A 21,945-nucleotide genomic window follows, 5' to 3' on the forward strand; every position below is an offset into this window, starting at 1 on the left:
TGATATTTCAGTTTTTCTTTTTTTCTTAAATCTGAAAAATTTCTACATTTCTGTTTTTTTTCAGTCAAGATGGGGTGCAGAGTGTGCATTAATGTGAAAAAAATGAACCATAACAGTGTAGCTGACAGGTCCTCTTACTGTAATAAATCCTGTATTTTTAGGGTTCGCTGTAGCGGTCCATTCATCTTCTGTGGAGGCAATTAAACTTTACAATTTTGATTTCCAAATATAAAATTAAGCAAGACTGTTAGAAGCAATCATGGATGCAACCACTGGAAAATATACAACAAATTACTGGGTTACTGCTCGTATAGGGACAGATAGACTTTACTGAAAGATGTGATAAGTGGAATTCTAAATATTATCATAGTGAAACCAAGTAGAAGGAACGAGGCCATTATGCCTGAAACTAAATAATAATTGCCTCATTATAATAACTGACTGCCTCATTCCAAAATAATTATCGGATAAGCATATCATAATTAATTTCATATTTTCCTCTCTCTCAGCTCTCTCTCTAGAGTCTCACAAGAGAAACATTGCATTTTAGGGTTATTTGTGGCAACTGAAGCCAGAACTGATAGTACATCTGTTCTATACATGTACTTGGATGACAATTCAGTCATTACATAATAGAGAGCCATGTTTCCTTTCTCTCTTTCTCTAGGCATATTGTATTTTGAATTATTAGCAGATGTAGAGCAACTGCACAGAATGTTACTCCCAGCTGGGTTACAAATATCTCTTGTAAATGCGTTCATCCTGCTTAGAAATCAGCGTTTTATTTATAGCCATGATCTTGTTAGGCAGATAAACAGTTTAATAAGAAATACCTTGTCTAATTATTCATCTCTGAGGAATGAGCAATTAACATTGCAAGTTGCACACTACAGCAGCAATGACAAGATCATTTTTATTTTCATATCAAACAACCGAAACCACGTACAATGCTACATTAGCTGACAAAATTACAGAAAGAGGCAGCTTAGTTGCTGGCTACTGTTCCACCATTTCTTCATGAGGCGTGTTACACGGGCTCAGATTTTAGGTTACGGGATTGTCACATAGAAAACTAATGACATTAAGGCACTGGGAACATGGTTGCCTTTATGTTTTTCTCCTTTTCAGAGACAGACAATAATTATGGAGCAGTAGTTTAAGGTGACCTAATTCCTGTGGTGATTAACATTGAAACAAAATCTATGAGACCTGGTGGCATTACTCATGAAACAGCTTCCTAGGTATGCCGAACAAACCGTTACTGCTCTGTACTTCTATCGAAGGATACCAACAATAAAACAATACCTGATACCTGATACTACTCCAGTAGCTATCGTGTACAAGGCTGTAGACGGATTTCTGGTTTTGTAAAACACAGCCCAAGGAACATTCTTTGTCATATAGCTCTTTCCTAAATGTGTCCTTCTGTCTCTAGACGGAGTAGAAAATATATTCCTATTCCAGAGAACTAAGCACTAAGAGATATATTATTCCCATATAAAGTGTTGCATAGTCCACTCATTGCCCAGCAGTAATAACTTGGGCTCATAGTCCATCAGAGAAGGTCAACTCTGCTTGTATCTTTCTCAAGATGACTCTTAGGTATCAGATTTTTCTTCTGGAGTTTCGGCAGGAGTTTCTCCTGAAGTTGTCCCTCCTTCTTCTGCTCCTTCATCTAAAAGAAAACAGAATATTAATAAAAATATTAATACGCAACTAGTTGTCTTCAAGATAACATGCAAATATATTCAACACATTTATTCTGCTAAAAAAGATTTCTAGGATATATTATTTGACCGATCATCAACTATCAAGAAGAAAATCATAGGAAACATACTTGGCGAATGGCATAGATGATAGTGAACACAAAAGTACATGTGATAATAGAGTGAGTGTAGGAGGTTTTAGATGCATTCCAGAACTTTCTTTATACAAATAGACTGTTCAGAGAGGACGAAGACTTGAATTCTAGCGCAACCTGTTAAAGGTAGCAATCCTAAAAGTCAATATTGCGCCTTTAATGTGTTATGTAAATTTGGTTGGGATAAATCCATCCCTGTGTGTGCTGCGGCCGTTCCCAATAAGACTGAGTATTTTGAGCGCTCATCAAGAATGAGACTGTACACTATGGTGACAGAAAAACATTCCATCAATATTGATGGTTTATTGTACATACATGGTTTTTATAATTGCATATAGAAAGGGAGTGTTTAGGTGTGGTTAGTTAATTACCATATTGTCAAGCTCCTCTGTTATTGGTTATCTAAATATATATGGAATATTGTGATTAATGCACATATGAATGCTGATTAAGTAACTAAAGTGTAGCTGTCTCCTTTTTCTGCATCTAGGACAAAGTTGAGACATCTGATCATCACTTAGTACATCTGGTGCTGTTCCGCTTTTGCCTGGAAAGCCCCAAACAGTCTGTCTGGCTTATATCAGTTTATGTCAGCCATTCTAAGCAATAGATTATAGTGTATATATTAGATGTGAGTATATATGAGTTTATATGCAAGTGAGATCTATATGAAATATATATATATATTTCCATCACAAATGAACAGTGCCACATGACTTAGCATAAGTTGTCCTATTGCAGACACGTGTTTTGATTTATTTGCACTTCACCAATGCTAAGCATGAGATTTATTTGGCTAGGTGAGAGTCTTAGGGTTCTAAGGGGGGATGTGTCTCCTTATGGAAAGTGCCTATCCTACTTGACACTCTCCACAGGAAGAAACATTCCCCTTAGACACTTCTTCAAGTTCAGGCTCACTGTGTACTCACATATGGATGGCACTATGGAGACAGTTTTCTTACATCTGTAGGAAAGCTATTTGCATTCTTTTTCCAAGAGTACATTGCCCTAAAAAAGACTAAGTAGCGTGGTAATGCTAATATCTATTCCAGCTTTTCCAGAGTAATTCGAATTGCCATAGAGGACTGTGTAAAATGTGAAGCTTTCGGCAGAAACGGCGCTGAACAAGATGGACCATCAAATTCAACAATGATTGGAAGTGCATAAATAAAATATAAAAAAATAGTAAAGTTCTATAAATATTAACATTAATACAAATATTTTCTTGTCTACTTCAATTCATCTTCTGGTATCCTCAATTCAGACTACTTCTTAACATTTCTGTACACTGTTCAATAAGCTAATCTTTGAATGATCTATATAGCTTAAAGACTAAATCCATCAAAACCTGAAAACCTAGTTTTGAGCAGAAGTGCCCAATTCCCAAAGGAGCATGAGGACAGTCATGTATATAAATGATTGTTCCAATTTCTCATCATCAATGCTGACTTCAATTTCAGCCAGGAAGTAGAGCTATCATAATGTACTCTACTCCTAGTTAAGACTATATTGAAAAATGACTGATCATTGTACTCTTCCCCAAAGTAGTGACAATTTAGTTTTCACTCTGACATTTCTGCTTGTCATCACTATGTAGTTAAAAATAATGGAATGGAAGAAAGCTTGAACGAAAAAGATAAAAAGAGCTTCATATATTTTCCTTCAACAACCATAAGAGGATCCTATATAACTAAATGATGGATAAGGAATAAAATGTCAAATTTAACTTTGCTCAATTCTATCAGTTTTGTGTAATGTGTGTGAAATGACTATTAAGGTTATGGATATCTTTGACGAGTTAAAAAATATTTTTTACATATGTTTTTGGTTACTTTAAAGTAGAAAATTTTCAGTCTGCAATTTTTATTCATTTATTCATTTCCATACCCCTAGCCTTATGATGCATGCAGTTTGCATACTTTCTCATGTAATACACATTTAATTGATGTCCTGCACAACCTTGGGACACAGCTGAAGCCTTGTCTGGCCAGCCCCTGCATGAGCCAGGGAGGATCCCCTCTATGACATCCATGTGCCCAAATAGGACATATGGACAAAAGTTATTTTAACTAAATATACAATATATATTTAATTCATTTATTGTATTGCTTTCAATTAAATGGTTTTCCCACTTATGTTCTTAAGTTAACATAGGGAAACCATGCTTATTAAAAGGAAAATTATCCACTAGAATTTGCCCCTTGATATGCATCATCAGATATATCATGGCCACCAGTACCTGAACATTGAGCTCACCAATTGGCTTCATGGTCAAGTGACTAATGGTTGGGGCATTATCACTACCATTATGAAGGGGAGCATTGGAGTGAGGCTTGGATTACAGTAATAAGTATTGTTTCTAGCCTCTGTATGTTGACTTTACCTTGAGATACACAGAGCTCCGCTAGTTTCTGTGGCAGATCTGAGGTGTCAGCTCCTGCTGGAGAGCCCAAAATGTCTGGTAAGGCATTACGGCGACCTGACCTTCCCGATGCTGCAAAATCTGTGACCACAGGCTCCACATCAGTCATTTCTGACCTCTTTCTTCATAGCAACATCTAAAAATTAACAGATATGAATGTTACATGCACAATAGGTAATCTAATATCAAATGAATAAAACAGACATTTAAATTGATTTATAAAAAAACAAACATCTACCTCTTGAAATTATGGGTTGATACGGTTTTATAAAATTAGGGGTTTAGATTTATATAATATAATTATTTCCAACAGCTATTATGCTAGTGTCCAAATGAAAAAAAATTATTTTACTGAATGAAGTTAAAATAAGTACAAAACATTGGATGATTAAAAATCTAAACTATGGCTGGATAAGTTTAATCGTAAAGGTTAAGGTAGATTAAAAGGTGAACATCTTTGAGATACAGGGTATATGGATAGCTACTGGAGGAGATCTTGACTAGAGATGAGCGAATACTTCAATGTTTGGTTCTGATTGCGATCGCCGAATTGGCAATATTTGCTTATTAATTCGATGAATATTCACCGAACATAACCAAACGCCATTCATGTTAAAGGGAGGCAAAAACAAACCCATGCATAACACCTTATAACAGCCCCAAATGCTGCCAAATCACATCATATGAGGGACAGACACCAGGAAAGTGGCCTCAATTCACCCACAGTACAAATTGCAGCATGGCATGGTAGCAATCAGCCAGGCATGAAGTATCAGGGTCTGGGATAGCATTTACAGCTTTTAATTGAACGTCACACTAAGATGAGGTGGGTGAGGAATCAGTGTAGGCATCCTTTGCTGGGAGCCCTGATACCACATGCAAAACCTCTACCTGCTTTCATGCTGAGCCACACTCAAGTGGCACAAATATCAGTTTTGTAGACTCCCATTGTCAGAAAAATTTAAGGATAGTAACACGGGTAGTTCAGTCCAAGGAAGTGGAGGCCTAAAAGTTTCGGAAGCCAACTGCTACAGACAACACGCATGAAGGAGACTCAACCAGGATTCTACACATTTTCAAAAATTAGTGGCAGACAATGCGAAAGTGGCATCAATTTCACCACAGTAGAAATAGTATAATAGGGACCGACAGGTCTTCCACTATGCCCAATCCAGCAGATGTACAACCAACCTGGAGTTTTCACATTTAAAAAAATGAGGGCCTGACATCACCGAAGTGGAATAAATGTAATGATACTAGAAATAGTATAATTGGGACTGACACGTCTTCCACTACAGAAAACCCAGCAGATATAGACCAACCATGACTGTTCACATTTCCACAAATTTGTGTTAATAACCCATGGCACACGCCTGTGTGACGACAATCTGTAGCTTAGAGACAATGTTATCCCTTCCGCAACCTCCTCTGCTTCCTCCTCTTCTTCTGAGACCACCATCTCTTCCTGCAGGCTATTCAAAGTCTACTCCAGCATATAGATGACCGGAATAGTGATGCTTATGATGGCGTCATCAGTGTTAACCATCTGAATAGCCATTTCGAAACTGTGCAGAAGTGTGCAGAGGTACTTAATCTGTGCCCACTCTGTAAATGTGATATGCGCCATGTCCATACTACGTTGGTCAAGGCTATATGACATACTGCGTCAGGGCTCATTACTGCTGCCACAGTTGCTGCAACATGTGCAGAGTGGAATTCCACTGGGTTGGCACATTTCATATCAACCTGTTAACTGGCATGGACAAAGACCTCTGTATCGATGCAAGTTGATGACCTGAGGGGTTCAAATGGCAGAAATGAGCACACAGCTTCTGTGCTTTCTGGAGCATCTCAGGCCAGGATACTGGTGAAGAAAACGCTGTACCACCAAGTTAAGGATGTGAGCCAATCAAGGCACGTGTGTGAGCTTGCCTCACTGTAGGACCGCCACCAGGTTTGCACCGTTATCGGACACAGGCTTCCCTGGATGCAAGTTCAGCAGAGACAGCCATTGATCAAACTCAACTATCTACATCTTTTCAGCAGTATGACTGTGATCTCCAAGGCATATCAATTTTAACACTGCCTGATTGCAGTGAGCCCTGGCTGTGCGGTACGGAAGTGGTGGGGATTCGCTCTGCTCTTTTGGAATGCGAGTATCATTAAAGGGCCACTGTCACCCCCTCCAGCCGTTATAAACTAAAAGAGCCACCTTGTGCAGCAGTAATGCTGCATTCTAACAAGGTGGCTCTTTTAGTTTTTGGTTCATGTATTCCCAAAATAAAGCGTTTTCAAACTTATCCAAAATACCTGTCTTTATCCAGGGAGGCAGGTCCTCACCCCCCTGCTTGAACCGCCACTCTGCTGTCACTCAAATATTCAGGGGCTCCGGGCGCTGCCCCCTCCACGCTGTTTTCGCTTGAAATCTGGCGCCTGCGTTGTGTACTACTGTGTGGGGCAGGCGCAAAGAACTCTGCCGTCTGACATCACTGCCAGGCTTGCAGACTGCGCCTGTGCGGCCGCCCTGCCTATGAATCCCAGCCTCGCACTATGCATAATGCATAACACACTGCGGGGCTGGGATTACCAAGGTGGGTGGCCACACTGGCCGCACAGGCGCACTGGCTGGGACGTCAGATGGCCAGAGCTTACTGCGCCTGCACGAGACAGTACAACACAGCGCTGGCGCCAGAATTCATGCAAAAACAGAGCGGAAGGGGCGGCGCCTAGAGGCCCTGAAGATTTGAGTGACGGCAGAGTGGCGGTTCAAGCAGGGGGGTGAGGACCTGCCTCACTGGATAAAGACAGGTATTTTGGATAAGTTTGAAAATGCTTTATTTTGGGAATACATGAACCAAAAACTAAAAGAGCCACCTTGTTAGAATGCAGCATTACTGCTGCACAAGGTGGCTCTTTTAGTTTATAACGACTGGAGGGGGTGACAGTGGCCCTTTAAGGCAGAGTTTGAAGGTGCAGGTGGAGGCTCCAGAGGAGATAAAGGAGGAGGCAGGAGCAGTGAAGGAAGTCTTAAATGAAGAGGTTTGTCCAGCAAGCCTTGGGGATTCCAAGACTTGTGGAGCAGCGCCTGCCCCCCCAGACACCAGAGTCACCCAGTGCCCAGTCAGCAATATGTAATGCCCTTGGCCATGCTTACTTGTCCAAGTGTATGTGGTGAATTGTACTCTGGCAGACACAGAATTAGTCAAGTAACGGGCGATGTCTGCGAAATACTGGTGTAGCGCAGGCACAGTTTTCTTAGAAAAGTAATGGCGACTGGGAAATTGATGCTGGGGGACAGCCATAAGCTTTCTGAAACCATCTGTATCTACCAGAAAGAAAGCTAGCATTTCCTTGGCAAACAGATTGTTGATGCTGGAGTTCAATCTCTTAGCTTTGTCATGCGTAGGAGAAAACAATCTTTTACGTGACCACAACTGTGGTACCATGGGCTGGCTGCAGTGCTGAGAGAGGGCGGAGTACGGTGAATCGGACAAACTGCTGGACACTGAGAGAGTTGCAAGCAGAGATGTTATGGTGGATTGAGAAAGTTGTGGTGTGCTCGTTCTCTGAGATCGGTCAAAAAGAGCAGGCATGTCCGCTTCCATTACAGCTGATGGCGGACTCTCAGTCAGTGTGACTGGAGTGAGTAAAGAACCTGAGGTTCTGCGGTCAAAGACTGGTGTCTGAATAGCTGGCACAGTAACAGAGGAGGAGGAAGAAGCAGCAGATGCAATTGATGGGGCAGCTGATGATTGTTGTGGTCCAATGGTCTGCATTTTTGCACAGTGGGATTCCCACAGTTACGCATGTTGATTGCGCATGTGAAGGTTCATACATGTACTAGTCAAATTATTGCACTTTTTACCTCTACGCAGTTTTTCTTTGTAAAGTTGGCAGATTATGTGAGTTGGATCATCCTTTGCAGTGTCAAAAAAAGGCTCAGGCTGCAATCCCTGCAAGCTGCAGAACCACAGAAGCTGCTGGTCAAAGCCACAGTTGTGGCTGAGGATGCATTGCTTGTCATGGCTACATCATTAAATGTCTGCAATGTATGGCACAATGTAACCTCCTTGTCTACCTCTTCAGATGACCTACTCAGCTGTGTGCCTCCATGTCAACGCCAACCGAGATCTAACACCTCATCATCATCCTCTGTGTTATCACATTCCTCGCCTTTGAAGTCGCCCTCCTCCTCTTCCTGCTCTGACAGCACACTACAATCCTAACGAGCCTCAGATATCTGAGTCTCATCAGGATCACCTCCCCCCAAGGGTTAACGTCTGATGATGAGGGTCAGGATGCTGTTCGGACCCTACTTTGTCCTGCCCCAGATCCAAGCTAAAAACATTTTGGGCTTCTGTGCAGATTTCCTCCTCTTAAATCTTTGAAGCTTTTGAGAACACTTCTGATGATCATGGCATAGAATGTGTGAACAGCTCTTCAACTCACCCATCTGTGGTTCTGTACAGTCATTTGTACAGTTGAAGAGTTGGAATGCAGGGGAAGCAAGGGGAATTTGCATGCCACCTCTGTGGACTGTACTAAGTGTGATGTTGAGGAGGAGGAGAGGCAACTTGAAGCAGTGCATGTCATCCACTCGAGCACATGCTGTTTCTGGGCCTCATCAACAAGGCGTACCACTGTGCGTCTGCCAAAGAAAGGTAGTAGAGAAGCCCATCCAGTAACAGAAGTTGTCAGACGCCTTTGCATAGGATGTGACGTTGTTGGTTCACTAGTGCTTTCACTAACCTTACCTCCTACCCCATGTACGACTTGAACATCAAGCCAGGCTCCCTTCCACCACGGCCTCGCTTTTTCTTTGTCATGCCTGGATCAGGCCTCTATAACACACTAGAAGCTACAAATCATTTTAAAATCAGGTACCTTACTGTATGACAGTTGGAGCAGAAGAATTTTTTTGTGGCCTCTGGATCAGGCCTTTATAACACACTAGATGCTACAAACTATTTTAAAGTCAGCTCCCCTACTATATGACGTTTTTGTTTATGCGCATGAGATCTATAGACAGCTTAATTTAAACCCAACAAATTGACAAAGTGTAATACGACGGGCTGTCTAACTTTTTGCAACTGAAAAATTATATTTTTCTTAATGTGCATTAGGTCTGCAGACAGTTTCATATCTCCACAGCACTAAATGACAAGGTGAGATACAGCACTTGTGGGACATGTGCCCTGCTGGCTTTGTCTGTGGACCTCAGTAATGGCCAAAAAAAAGGTGGAAGATAATTTTAACAGCCAGACTATCTGACTGATATACAACTGCCCAGCTGCTAACAGTGCCAGAGTTAGTAGTAGCCTCCCTGCTCTGTTACCATGTCAAAATGGTACTAAAACAAGATGTCCGCTCTTTAACACTTTAACATAGTATCATATTTTTTAAGGTTCGAGGAAGACTTAAAGTCCATCTAGTTCAACCCTTTATCTACCTTTATTTACCTGGAGCAGAACAATATTGTATCATACAATTATTAGGTTCTGTAGAAGGACGTAGATCTGGGTATTTATTATGATTTATTATGATGGAATATAGGCTGAACTGGATGGACAAATGTCTTTTTTCGGCCTTACTAACTATGTTACTATGTATCTGGAGATGGATATGTGATTTCAGCAGCCAATGATACAAGCCGTTGTGTCAGGACATTGTGGATGTTTCCTGCGTCCTTATTAGCTAGCCGCAATCCCTAAAGTTAGGGAAAAAAAAGTTTGCAAGAAATCCGCGCCTCTCGGCTCTGCAAACCACCTCCCCTCAACAAACACATGCAAAACACTCATGATATACCACCATTATCATTGCAAAAGTGCTGAAAATACTATTTTGGCAACGCAAATATTTTCCCACACTTTTTACCAAATGTTACTGATTTTTACTGATTTTATAAAATTTTGCTAGTCTTTCCCATCACAAATCCGAATGTGCCATATTCATGCTGAATTTGTGTTTGGCGAACGATCTGTCCGAACAAATTCGCTCATCACTAATCTTGACACCATCATTCACAACAGAAGACATTATACAACTACATTCTATGTAACTACAAAATCTTATCACTATATTTCATATGTCATATCATCCTTTATGATTAGGGTCTAACTGGTACGTACAATATATACAATGCTCAGCATAAATGAACATGCCCCAACAGATTTGGCAGAAAACCTTTAGTTTCCTTTCAGATTCAACATGCTATAAAATACTCCCACAAATGTGGGCCATTGAGTACAAACATGATTTGCTATTGTGCAGTTTTCCTAACATTCATTCTTATTGCAAAAGTGAGTACACCCCAATGAAAGGACTACAACATTAAAATTAACAAGAATTTAATCACAGTTAAGTCTATTCATTTATTAAACAGTTGTCCAGCAGACAGTTGACTATTAAAGGACATTATGCAACAAAGAAATTTAATAGTCAACTGTCTGCTGGACAACTGTTTAATAAATGATTACATTAGTGAACTATTGACTAAGATATCACTTTTTATGCTGAGCACTGTATATAGTAGGACAGTGTACTGTTGATAAGTTCTCATGTATGCATACATTTTTTTTATCTATTTAACTATTATTATGTTTGATACACTGGGTTATACAGCCATCAAATCTTCACCTTATTAAACTTTCGTGAGATTTTTGTGAATTTTAATTTCTTATGAATCACACCTTCTGCGAAGAGGTAGCACGGTGGAAGGTTGATCTAGGTATTTTATAAACCGACAGCTAGAATGACAAATATCTAGAGAGTTGTAGAGATTGATTTCAAAGTTTGATTTCCATGAAAATAATGTCATTATACTATTATTGACTACTATAACTTCAGGTCAATATATAGGTGTCTTGAGTTAAAAATGAAAGCAGATATTTTCTATTTTTGTTTGCGATTTTGTTTAATTATGTTTTAGTTTCTTGAATACATTTTTTATTCTGAAAAAATGAAGAAGGATTTTTTTCAAATCAAACAATATATATCTTTATTCATGTAATCTCTCCAGAAATAAGATCTGAGTGTTCTTCCCCAAGTTACATCATGTTTGGTAGGTGGAACAATTACCAGAATTCTCATAAGTGTTGATTTGAATTCTTGGAAACGTAGTATTTTGCAATGACATTTAGGAGAAAAGAGACGTTTTGTAGGCGTTTCATTTCGTTAACTGTGGAAAATGTATTTGTAAATAACCATAGTTACCTCTTATACCATAGAATATGGAAGTAATAGATAAAGGGAACCTAACAGCTAATACATGCAACCCAATCCATAGGCAGCATGTTTCAGACACCGGCTGTATGATTTCTGCCTGGTATGTTTAACCCCTTAGTGACAGAGCCAATTTGGTACTTAATGATAAAGCAAATTTTTACAATTCTGACCACTGTCACTTTATGAGGTTATAACTCTGGAACGCTTTAACGGATCCCGCTGATTCTGAGAATGTTTTTTCATGACATATTGTTCTTCATCTTAGTGGTAACATTTCTTCGATATTTCTTGCGATTATTTATGGAAAAAATGGAAATATGGCAAAAAAAATTTAACTTTTGCAATTTTCAAACTTTGAATTTTTATTCCCTTAAATCAGAGAGATATGTCACACAAACTAATTGATAAATAATATATACCACATGTCCACTTTACATCAGCACAATTTTGGAAACAAATTTTTTTTGTTAGGAAGTTATAAGGGTTAAAAGTTGACCAGCGATTTCTCATTTTTACAACAAAATTGACAAAACCATTTTTTTAGGGACCATCTCACATTTAAAGTCACTTTGAGGGGTGTACATGACAGAAAATACCCAAACTTGACACCATTCTAGAAACTACACCCCTCAAGGTGCTCAAAACCACATTCAAGAAGTTTATTAACCCTTTACGTGCTTCACAGGAACTGAAACAATGTGGAAGAAAAAATTAACATTTAACTTTTTTTTGCAAACATTTAAATTCAGAACCAATTTTTTTTTATTTTCACAAATGTAAAATGAGAAAATTAACCACAGATTTGTTGTGCAATTTCTCCTGAATATGCCAATACCCCATATGTGGTGGTAAACCACTGTTTAGGCGCATGACAGAGCTTGGAAGAGAAGGAGTGCCGTTCGACTTTTTCAATGCAGAATTGGCTGGAATTGAGATCGGACGCCATGTCGCGTTTGGAGAGCCCCTGATGTGCCTAAACAGTAGAAACCCCTCAAAAGCGACATCATTTTGGAAACTAGACCCCTTAAGGAACGTATCTAGATGTGTGGTGAGCACTTTGAACCCCCAGGTGCTTCACAGAAGTTTATAACGTAGAGCCGTGAAAATAAAAAATCACATTTTAAAAAAAAAATGATCTTTTCACCCCCAAATTTTTATTTTCCCAAGTGTAACAGGAGAAATTAGACAACGAATGTTGATGAGTAATTTGTTCTGAGTACGCCGATACCCCACATGTGGGGGTAAACCACAGTTTGGGTGCATGGCAGGGCTTGAAAGAGAAGGAGTTCTGTTTGACTTTTTCAATGCAGAATTGACTGGAATTGAGATCGGTCGCCATGTCGCGTTTGGAGAGCCCCTGATGTGCCTAAACAGTGGAAGCCCCCCACAAGTGAACCCATTTTGGAAACTAGACTATTATGGAACTTTTCTAGATGTGTGGTGAGCACTTTGAACCACCAAGCGCTTCACAGAAACGTAGAGCCGTGAAAATAAACAATCCTTTTAATTCCTCAAAAATGATTTTTTAGCTCGCAATTTTTTATTTTCTCAAGAGTAACATGAGAAATTGGACCACAAAATTTATTGGACAATTTATCCTGAGTACGCTGATACCCCATATGTGGGGGGACCACTGTTTGGCAGTACATGGCAGAGTTCGGAAGGGAAGGAGTGCCGTTTTGGAATGCAGACTTTGATAGAATGGTCTGCGGAAGTTATGTTGCGTTTGCAGAGCCCCTGATGTACCTAAACAGTAGAAACCCCCCACAAGTGACTCCATTTTGGAAACTAGACCCGCCAAGTAACTTATTTAGATGTGTGGTGGGCACTTTGAACGCCCAAGTGCTTCACAGAAGTTTATAATGCAGAGTCGTGAAAATAAAAAATATATTTTTTTTCACAAAAATGATTTTTGTAGCCCCTAATTTTTTATTTTCCCAAGGGTAACAGGTGAAATTGGACCCGAAAAAAGTTGTTGTCCAATTGTTCCTGAATACACTGATACCCCATGTGTGGGGGGACCACTGTTTGGGCTTACATAGGGGCTCGGAAGGGAAGTAGTGATGTTTTAAAATGCAAACTTTGATAGAATGGTCTGCGGGCATCATGTTGCATTTGCAGAGCTTCTGATGTACCTAAACAGTAGAAACCCCCCACAAGTGACCCCATTTTGGAAACTAGACCCCATAAAGAGCTTATATAGATGTGTGGTGAGCACTATGAACCCCCAACTGCTTCACAGAAGTTTATAATGTAGAGCCATGAAAATAAAAAATCAAATTTTTTCCACAAAAATGATCTTTTCACCCCCAAATTTTTACTGTTACAAGGGTAACAGTAGAAATTGGACCCCAAAATTTGTTGGGCAATTTATCCTGAGTACGCTGATAGCCCATATGGGAGGGGGCCACTGTTTGGGCGCATGGCAGAGCTTGGAAGGGATGAAGCGCCGTTTTAGAATGCAGACTTTGATAAAATGGTCTGTGGGTGTTATGTTGCGTTTGCAGAGCCCCTGATGTACCTAAACAGTAGAAACCCCCTACAAGTGACCCCATTTTGGAAACTAGACTCCCCAAGGAATTCTATCTAGATGTGTGGTGAGTATTTTGAACGCCCAAGTGCTTCACAGAAGTTTGACGCAGAGCCGTGAAAATAAAAAATATTTTTTTTCACAAAAATGATTTTTTAGCCCCCAATTTTTTTTTCCCAAGGGTAACAGGAGAAACTGGACCCCAAAAGTTGTTGTCCAACTAGTACTTACTGTAGTACGCTGTTGCCCCTTATGTGTGGGTAAACCACTGTTTGGGCGCACAGCAGAGCTCAGAAGGGAGAGAGCACTATTTGACTTTTTGAGCACAAAATTGGCTGTTTCGTTTGGAGACCCCCTGATGTACCTAAACAGTTGAAAGCTCCAAATTCTAACTCCAACCCTAACCCCAACACATCCTAACCCTAATCCCAACCTGATCCATAATCCTAATCACAACCCTAACCCCAAAACACCCCTAACCCTAATCCCAACCCTAACCATAAGCCTAATCAAAACCCTAAACCCAACACACCCCTAATCCTAATCTCAACCCTAACATCAAACCTAACCCTAATCCCAATACACCCCTAATCCCAACCCTTACCTTAACCCTAATCCCAAACGTAACCCTAATGCCAACCCTAACCCTAATGCCAACCCTAATTCTAATCCCAACCCTAATACCAACCCTAATCCCAACTCTAACCCTAACTTTAGCCCCAACCCTAGCCCTAACCCTAACTTTAGCCCCAATCCTAACCCTAACTTTAGCCCCAACCCTAACCTTAACCCTAACCCTAGCCCCAACCCTAACCCTAACTTTAGCCCTAACCCTAACTCTAACCCTAGCCCCAATCCTAACTCTAACTTTAGCCCCAACCCTCACCCTAACCCTAACTTAGCCCCAACCCTAACCCTAGCCCTAACCCTAGCCCCAATCCTAAACCTAACTTTAGCCCCAACCCTAACCCTTGCCCTAACCATAACCCTAATTGGAAAATGGAAATACACACATTTTTTTATTTTATTATTTTTTCCTAACTAAGGGGGTGATAAAGGGGGGGTTATTTACTATTTTTTTTATTTTGATCACTGTGATAGGATCTCACAGTGACCAAAATAAAACAAGATGAAGAATCTTCCTCTACCAGCCATCAGATCATGGCGGGCGCACTGCGCATGCGCCCGTCATTTTCTTTCCGGAGGAAGATGCCGGCGGCCAGGAGAAGAAGCAGGAGGACCCAGGGACACCGGTAAGTATAACATGGTCCCCGATCCCCCATTTCTCTGTCATATGATGTGGACATCAGAGGACAGAGAATTACGCAGCGCATTTTTTTTGCGTTCGCCGGTAAGCGGTTATTTACCGGCGATCACAAAACAGAGGTCGGTAAAAACCGACACTGATCATGTTCTCTGGGGTTTTGGCTACCCCCAGCAGCCGAGACCCCAAAGATCTTCCGGGTGCCAGCAGGCAGGCACACTGCGCACTGTGCATGCGCCGGCCATTTTTTTGCCAAAAGAAGGTGGCGGCTCCCATGGGGAACCACGAGGAGCACCGGGGGAGATGGGTGAGTATCGGGGGGCGATCGGGGACTCCATTTCTCTGTCCTCTGATGTGTGATCACATCGGAGGACAGAGAAATAAAATGGCAAATCGATTTTTTTTGCGACTGCCGGTAAACGGTTAAATACCGGCGATTGCAACTCGGGGGTCGGTAAAAACCAGCCTGAATCATGTTCTCTGGGGTCTCGGCTATCCCCAGCAACCGAGACCCAAGAGAAAATCCGACTCTGGGGGCGCTATACACTTTTTCCACTTTTTCTTTGTGGTTTAAGTACCCTTAACTGCCGCCGTTAAAAGGCATATCGGCGGTCGTTAAGGGGTTAATTATGAAGCGCTGTATTATTTCAGAGAAGAACATAGTTTAATAGCCACCAAGGACTGTGCCGCATAGGAGACTAGTCAAATAGGCAAGTTTTCGGTGACTTCTCCCGGCCCGTTGCCCTGGAGTGATGGGATTCTCACTATACACGCCGCAACATTTCAGCATTAAAAATATATCGCTGAAATCATAAAGCCAGTTACTGAAATGTGATGCCTGTGCTCAGCTGCCAGATTCCTTTTAAAGGGATTTTACCTCAGCTCAATCCCTGTTCATGGGATCTAATAGGGTTATTATCATCATATATAGAAGTCTCTGGGCTGTCCATTAGTCAAATGGGAGAGCCACTGCAGAGTATTTCTCTCTTTAGCACGACTTTTCTGACAGGGTATTACTTTGTCCAAATTCACTTGGATCATCCAGCATATTACATAATCGAGCACTGGCTGCACCAATCATTAGTGGCTACTGCATTTAATAAAGGAACAATTTGACTAAATGTCATATGATACAACTATTTCTTATTATATTGTTAAATCAATTATTTTTTCACCATTTGTTAGCAATCAATAATCTACCGTGTTTCTCCGAAAATATGACAGGGTCTTATATTATTTTTTGCTCTAAAGATGGGTTAAGCCTTATTTATAGGGGATAGCTTCTTGTTTTTCCATGAACAACAATCCCCATTTATTCTTGAATAAAAAAAAACATTTATTCAAACATAATCATGTCACCACATTCTGGAACAGCACCCTGAATTCCAACATGAAATGCTGAAGAAGAATGATGTGGTTAGAACGATCACTAATAGATCATTCTGTCCCATACATATTATTGGCAGCACATTTCCTGTTTACACCAGGCAATGTGCTAACGTGAACAATGACCCTGATGCATTAAGACTGGCGTTGTGCTGGAGTAAGATGCTCCTAATTCATTAAGAGCTGCCTGCCACTTAATACATTCGGAATCTTACAAGTGCCTTGAGCCTCTGGCAGAAATGTACATAGACATGTATACACACACTGCACCTACATACACATCTATATCTACTATAAAAATATACACACATACATTGCACATACACATGTGGAGGAGACACACTACAAATAAATACTAGCCTGTCTCTTCAGCTCTATAATCCTTCAATTAAGAGACCTTTGGTGACATCATGATGTTGCCAAATGTCTTTAACTGTCTTAACCTCAGGATAAAAATGCTGAGGACCGCTAAGAGAGTGGGGGGCCCTGAGAAATTGTCCAGCTTGCCCCTCTTACACACTAACGTCAGACCTGCATACCAGCCTGTCTCCTGTTCAGGTCCTCTAGTTAAGAGACCGTTGATGACATCATGGTCACTTGACTGTGAAGTCACCAAAGGTCCTTAAGTAGTCTTAACCTCGGAAGAGGTGGTCCCTTAGATAGTGGGGGCCCTGGGCAATTTCCCAGCTTGACTTCCCCAAATGCTGGCCCTGACTGTAACTAGGACTTATTTTTGGAGAAGGCTTATTTTTTATGCCTGCTTCAAAAATCCTCTAAATTCATGCTATGGCATATTTTCGGGAAAACACATATGCTCAGTGTGTTTATTAGAATACTTGCTGATCACTCTCTTGCCATTTCCAGCGTTGCTGCAGACGTCTCCAGGATCAGTGTCTGCACTTTTGACTAGTCGGCTCACACAGCATTTCTGGATAGATCAGATGTCACTTTCTAAATGTATTATCTGAGACTAGGATTATGGCTCTAAGAGCCTCTCATAGACATACATCAAGAAAAGAAATAATGGGTTGATGTGTGATTCAGCAAGAAAGACCAATAGTCACATGATGCAGGACAGGGAAATGAGCAGCACTAGAAACTGCAGAAAACAGCCACTTGTAGGTATTTTAAAGCATACACTGTACATGCATTACTGATGGCTAACCAATGAAAACATTAAAACAAACAATGAGGTGGTAATTTATAAATCTGATTAACTTAAAGGGCAGCAGTCATGAGGATTTCACCCCCCCAAATTTATTATCTATGCATATGAGGCGTCATATCTACTTCCTTGCTTTCATATCAATTCATATGCTGATTTCAAAGTAATGGAATAACAGATTGGCCATGTAAAGGTATTGCTGGACTTGTCTTTGAAAAAGCTGCATGCGCAAATAAATAGTTTGGGGTAAAATCCTGCTGACATATTCATTTTAGGGCATCAAAATCCTGCGGACAGATGAATACATTGCCCCAAATTATAGATAAGGGAAATCTGGTCCCTATAGGTACATTTTGCCATTTGGAATAGTTTTCTATGGCGACAACACAGGAACTAGAAGATCACATTTTCTTCTTTCATCTGTAAACTTTCACTGTAATTATCAATGGTGTATCTAAATACTAAGAAAAAATCTGCTCCTCTAAATTGGCACCTATGCTTGTAAAATAAATGGTTTTAAAAAAAATAAAACTATTTTAAGTACAAATTGTCCCTATAAAGTCATGCATGCTAAATGATAAATGTATCATACAATCTCCATACCTGGACAATGTAATACAATGCAACACATATCTCTCTCTTGTCCACATAGTCTCTGTACATGGTACTCATGGAAGAGTGTGACAATAGAAAAAAATCAATACATTGAACTTTCCCTTAGAGAGTTTTACATTGTACAGACCATTGATTTCTCTTCATTCACTTTTTACTGTCTTCGTCACATTTAACCTCTGGAAGAAATAAACTCTGAGCTCATAATGTAACACTATTGTTATGTGTGAACGTTGAACCTGCATACACTGCATGGAAAATAAGAACTAAGAATTAGGAGAAGGGCTGATGAATGTATTACCGAAAAGTTCTAGCGATATCTGTCTGACTCCATCTCATCATCAGTCTCTACAATGATTCATCCCAGAAAGAAAGCATCCTTAACCTTTAAATCTATTTGTCCTTTCTTTATTTTTACTATTTGAAATTACGTCAAACATCTCCAGATCAGAAATACACATCTCAAAGAAATTCATGGCCTCAGTTTCTAGAACGATGTACTTTAGACTCATTAACTTTTCATTTTTTAAAAACAAAAACATAGATGATAGAAACAGTCAGTGACCTCAACGCTGCTTCCGAATGATGTTTAATTTGAGGACATTGCTAGAAGCTGTGGGGCGGTAGTAGTGTCATTCACTGCTCCTATATATGCCCCCTGACAACGGCTTATTTCTGTTAGAAGCTACTGTGTCGGAGATAGAAGCAGAGTGCTAGATCCAGAGTCTACATCTATTTTTCTAATAGTAAAATTTAACAATTAGACCCTTTACCAATGCAAACAATAATGAGGGATCACTGTTACAACAAATGTTCATTCCTGAATATTGTCCAGAATAAACCTGCCCCACAAGCAAATCTTAACATGATCATTTGTTGTTTGCTCCTCTTTTTTAATTGCAGGCATACAAATCATTGTTTTGTGGCAGAAGGTCGTATTCTGCTGCCAACAATAGTAGTTAGGAAGGGGGAGCAGGCTGTCTGTCAGCATGTCACTGGCAGTCATGCCCCAAAAGTAGATGAACAGCGCTCCAACGCTGTTCATCTACTTTTGGACTGTTTGGAGTATCCAGGATGGTTCCCTGGACATGGAACGGGCGCCCCCTTGAGTGAGTGCTGTCAGCCCTTTCTTTTTTTCTACTATATGGCAGTTACGCCCCATCAACAAAGCAGAGCAGAAGAGAAACTGTTACACTATCGACATGTGTTACACCGCCTAATACTTACCTTTCCGGCTGACGCGCTCCCGACGCTTCTCCTCGCTCCACTCCATCTGGATTCCCTGGTGCTCGTCCCTTCGGCGGTCCGCGCATGCGCAGACGTGCTCCTCTCACTGCTGAGGCTTCTGGGAGGTCGTGACCTGCTGGCTCCACCCCCAATATGGTGGCACCCGTTGGGTATTTCTCTCCTGCATCCGTCCAGGTAAGACGCCTTTGCGTCTATTGTGTATGCTGGCTTCTAGCTGGCGTCTCTTTAGCTTCTTTGGCTCCACTAGCATTTACCCTGTCTAGGCTCGTGTCTCATTCTCGTCTTCTGCCTTCCCTGCCAGTCTTGTGTTCCTGCCATCCTTGCCAGTCCTGTGTGTCAGTCATCCCTGCCAGTCCTGTGTTCCTGCCATCCCTGCCAGTCCTGTGTTCCTGCCATCTCAGCTAGTCCTGTGTTCCTGCCGTCTCAGCCAGTCCTGTGTTCCTGCCATCTCAGCCAGTCCTGTGTTCCCGCCATCTGAGCCAGTCCTGTGTTCCTGCCGTCCCTGCCAGTCCTGTGTGCCAGTCATCCCTGCCAGTCCAGTGTGCCAGTCTTCCCTGCCTGTCCTGTGTTCCTGCCATTCCTGCTGGTCCTGTGTTCCTGTCATTCCCCATTTATCGTGTGTCTCCTCCATACCAGTCAGTACATAGTTTCAGCAGTCTCTGCCCATCCGGTGTCTCTTCCATTCTGTTTGCCTCAGTGACTCCATCTCTTTCCTGTCCTCTGACCCATCTTTGGTCCTATCTTCAGTCATCCCTTTGGCTCCGGCAGTTGCGGCTTCACCTTCCTTGGGCCTGTCCCAAACACTCCCTGTACAGGGGGTGGCCCCATCTGGTCCACTCGCCTTCGGGGGCTCTGAAGCCGTGACCCGGAGGGTCCACTTCTCGGGTTCTAATAACAACATGTCCGCCTAGGCCACTGATTCGCCTGCAGAAGCGGTCTATGGCACAGATCAGCGCCAGATAAAATCGGCATATAGGTAGTCCATGTTAAAAACGTTTTTATGCATGGACAATTGGTCTTTGTGTAAATTATCCTAGCATGTGTTACTTTGATGCTTTTTCTGGGGCTTTTTCTTGTCCACTATAAGTCAATGGTTTACAAAAAATGTACCACATATGGGTTATCATCCATTCGTTATGTGTTTTCAAGGATCCATTATAACTATTAAGATAGGAAAACTGTATTTCAGCTCTGCTATTTATTAAAATGTTCAATTTTAAACTGAATGCCTTGAGCATGTGCACACAGACATATAAAAACGGATGCAATGTGCAATACAGATATGAAAAACAGAGTACCATACTGATATTTAATAAACTCTTGTGAACCCGGCTAAAAGGTGAAAGCAAAGGCTGCAGCTAGCCGATACAGCTGAGACTATGCCCATGATGATGGCAGATAGCCTGTAGCAAAATCTTGTAGTCACTGGGTCTTGCAGTGGTTGGACTTTTCTCAACATGCAGCTTGTTATCTCATCCTTAGTAAATGGATACAATTAGTAAAAGGGATAGATTTCTACTAATTAATGTTAGCTTGAGGGACTTTATATTCCCTTTCATGTAGAAATCGGTGTTTCTTTTAATTAAAATTTTAGTTCTGAAAAAATATTAAAGTCCTGACCTGGCCTAAGCGCATTACATTCACAATAAACAAGTATAAATCCTTGTACATGGAAAACCAGATAATTGCACAAGTGAATACCGCTTAACACTTTAAAATGCAATAGGGGAGCACTTGTTGTTACCAATCCACAGTGAACATTAATGGAGCTGAGCTTAAAAGACTCTTCTTGTAGTCTTCTTCTAAGTGTTGAGTCTAAAATATTACACTGTGTGTTAACGCTGTCAATTTTCATGTGAGTCATTTCAAAATATGTAGGGTCATCAACAAATGGATGCTATCTACACTTGCAATCATATCACACTGTAAATCACTATGCGACTTGCATAAAGACCAGAGTTTGATTATGGGAAATGTCATCATGATATTCAGAAAAGATTGACTGTGTATACCTGAATACCTGAAAACAAAGAAAAACCTGCGTCTGAAAGATCGCAGGCTCACCCTGCCACTATCCAGCAACGAGCTATCCACTATATTATCTGCTGATAAAAGTGCACAATAAGTACAAATAGCCTGATAGAAGAGGAGCAGTGGAAATATTCCAGAACATTGGCACTTTATAACTCCATCTCTCAAGTTTCGAATTAGGTTTATTAAGTTTATTTTTCTC

General features: G+C 40.8%; 1 protein-coding gene across 1 annotated transcript; it reads right to left on the reverse strand.

Annotated features, from left to right (window-relative positions):
- Positions 1-894: 894 nt before the first annotated feature.
- On the reverse strand, positions 895-20,613 carry LOC138637728 (cAMP-dependent protein kinase inhibitor beta-like). The gene is made up of 3 exons (XM_069726633.1): positions 20,438-20,613; positions 4,245-4,405; positions 895-1,675 (listed from the first exon to the last, which is right to left on the reverse strand). The coding sequence occupies exons 1-3, from the start codon at positions 20,611-20,613 to the stop codon at positions 1,599-1,601; spliced, it is 414 nt and encodes a 137-aa protein (XP_069582734.1). The 3' UTR covers positions 895-1,598.
- Positions 20,614-21,945: the final 1,332 nt, after the last annotated feature.

Source organism: Ranitomeya imitator, chromosome 5, assembly GCF_032444005.1.
Source record: "Ranitomeya imitator isolate aRanImi1 chromosome 5, aRanImi1.pri, whole genome shotgun sequence".
In the NCBI taxonomy this organism is placed as follows: domain Eukaryota; kingdom Metazoa; phylum Chordata; class Amphibia; order Anura; family Dendrobatidae; genus Ranitomeya; species Ranitomeya imitator.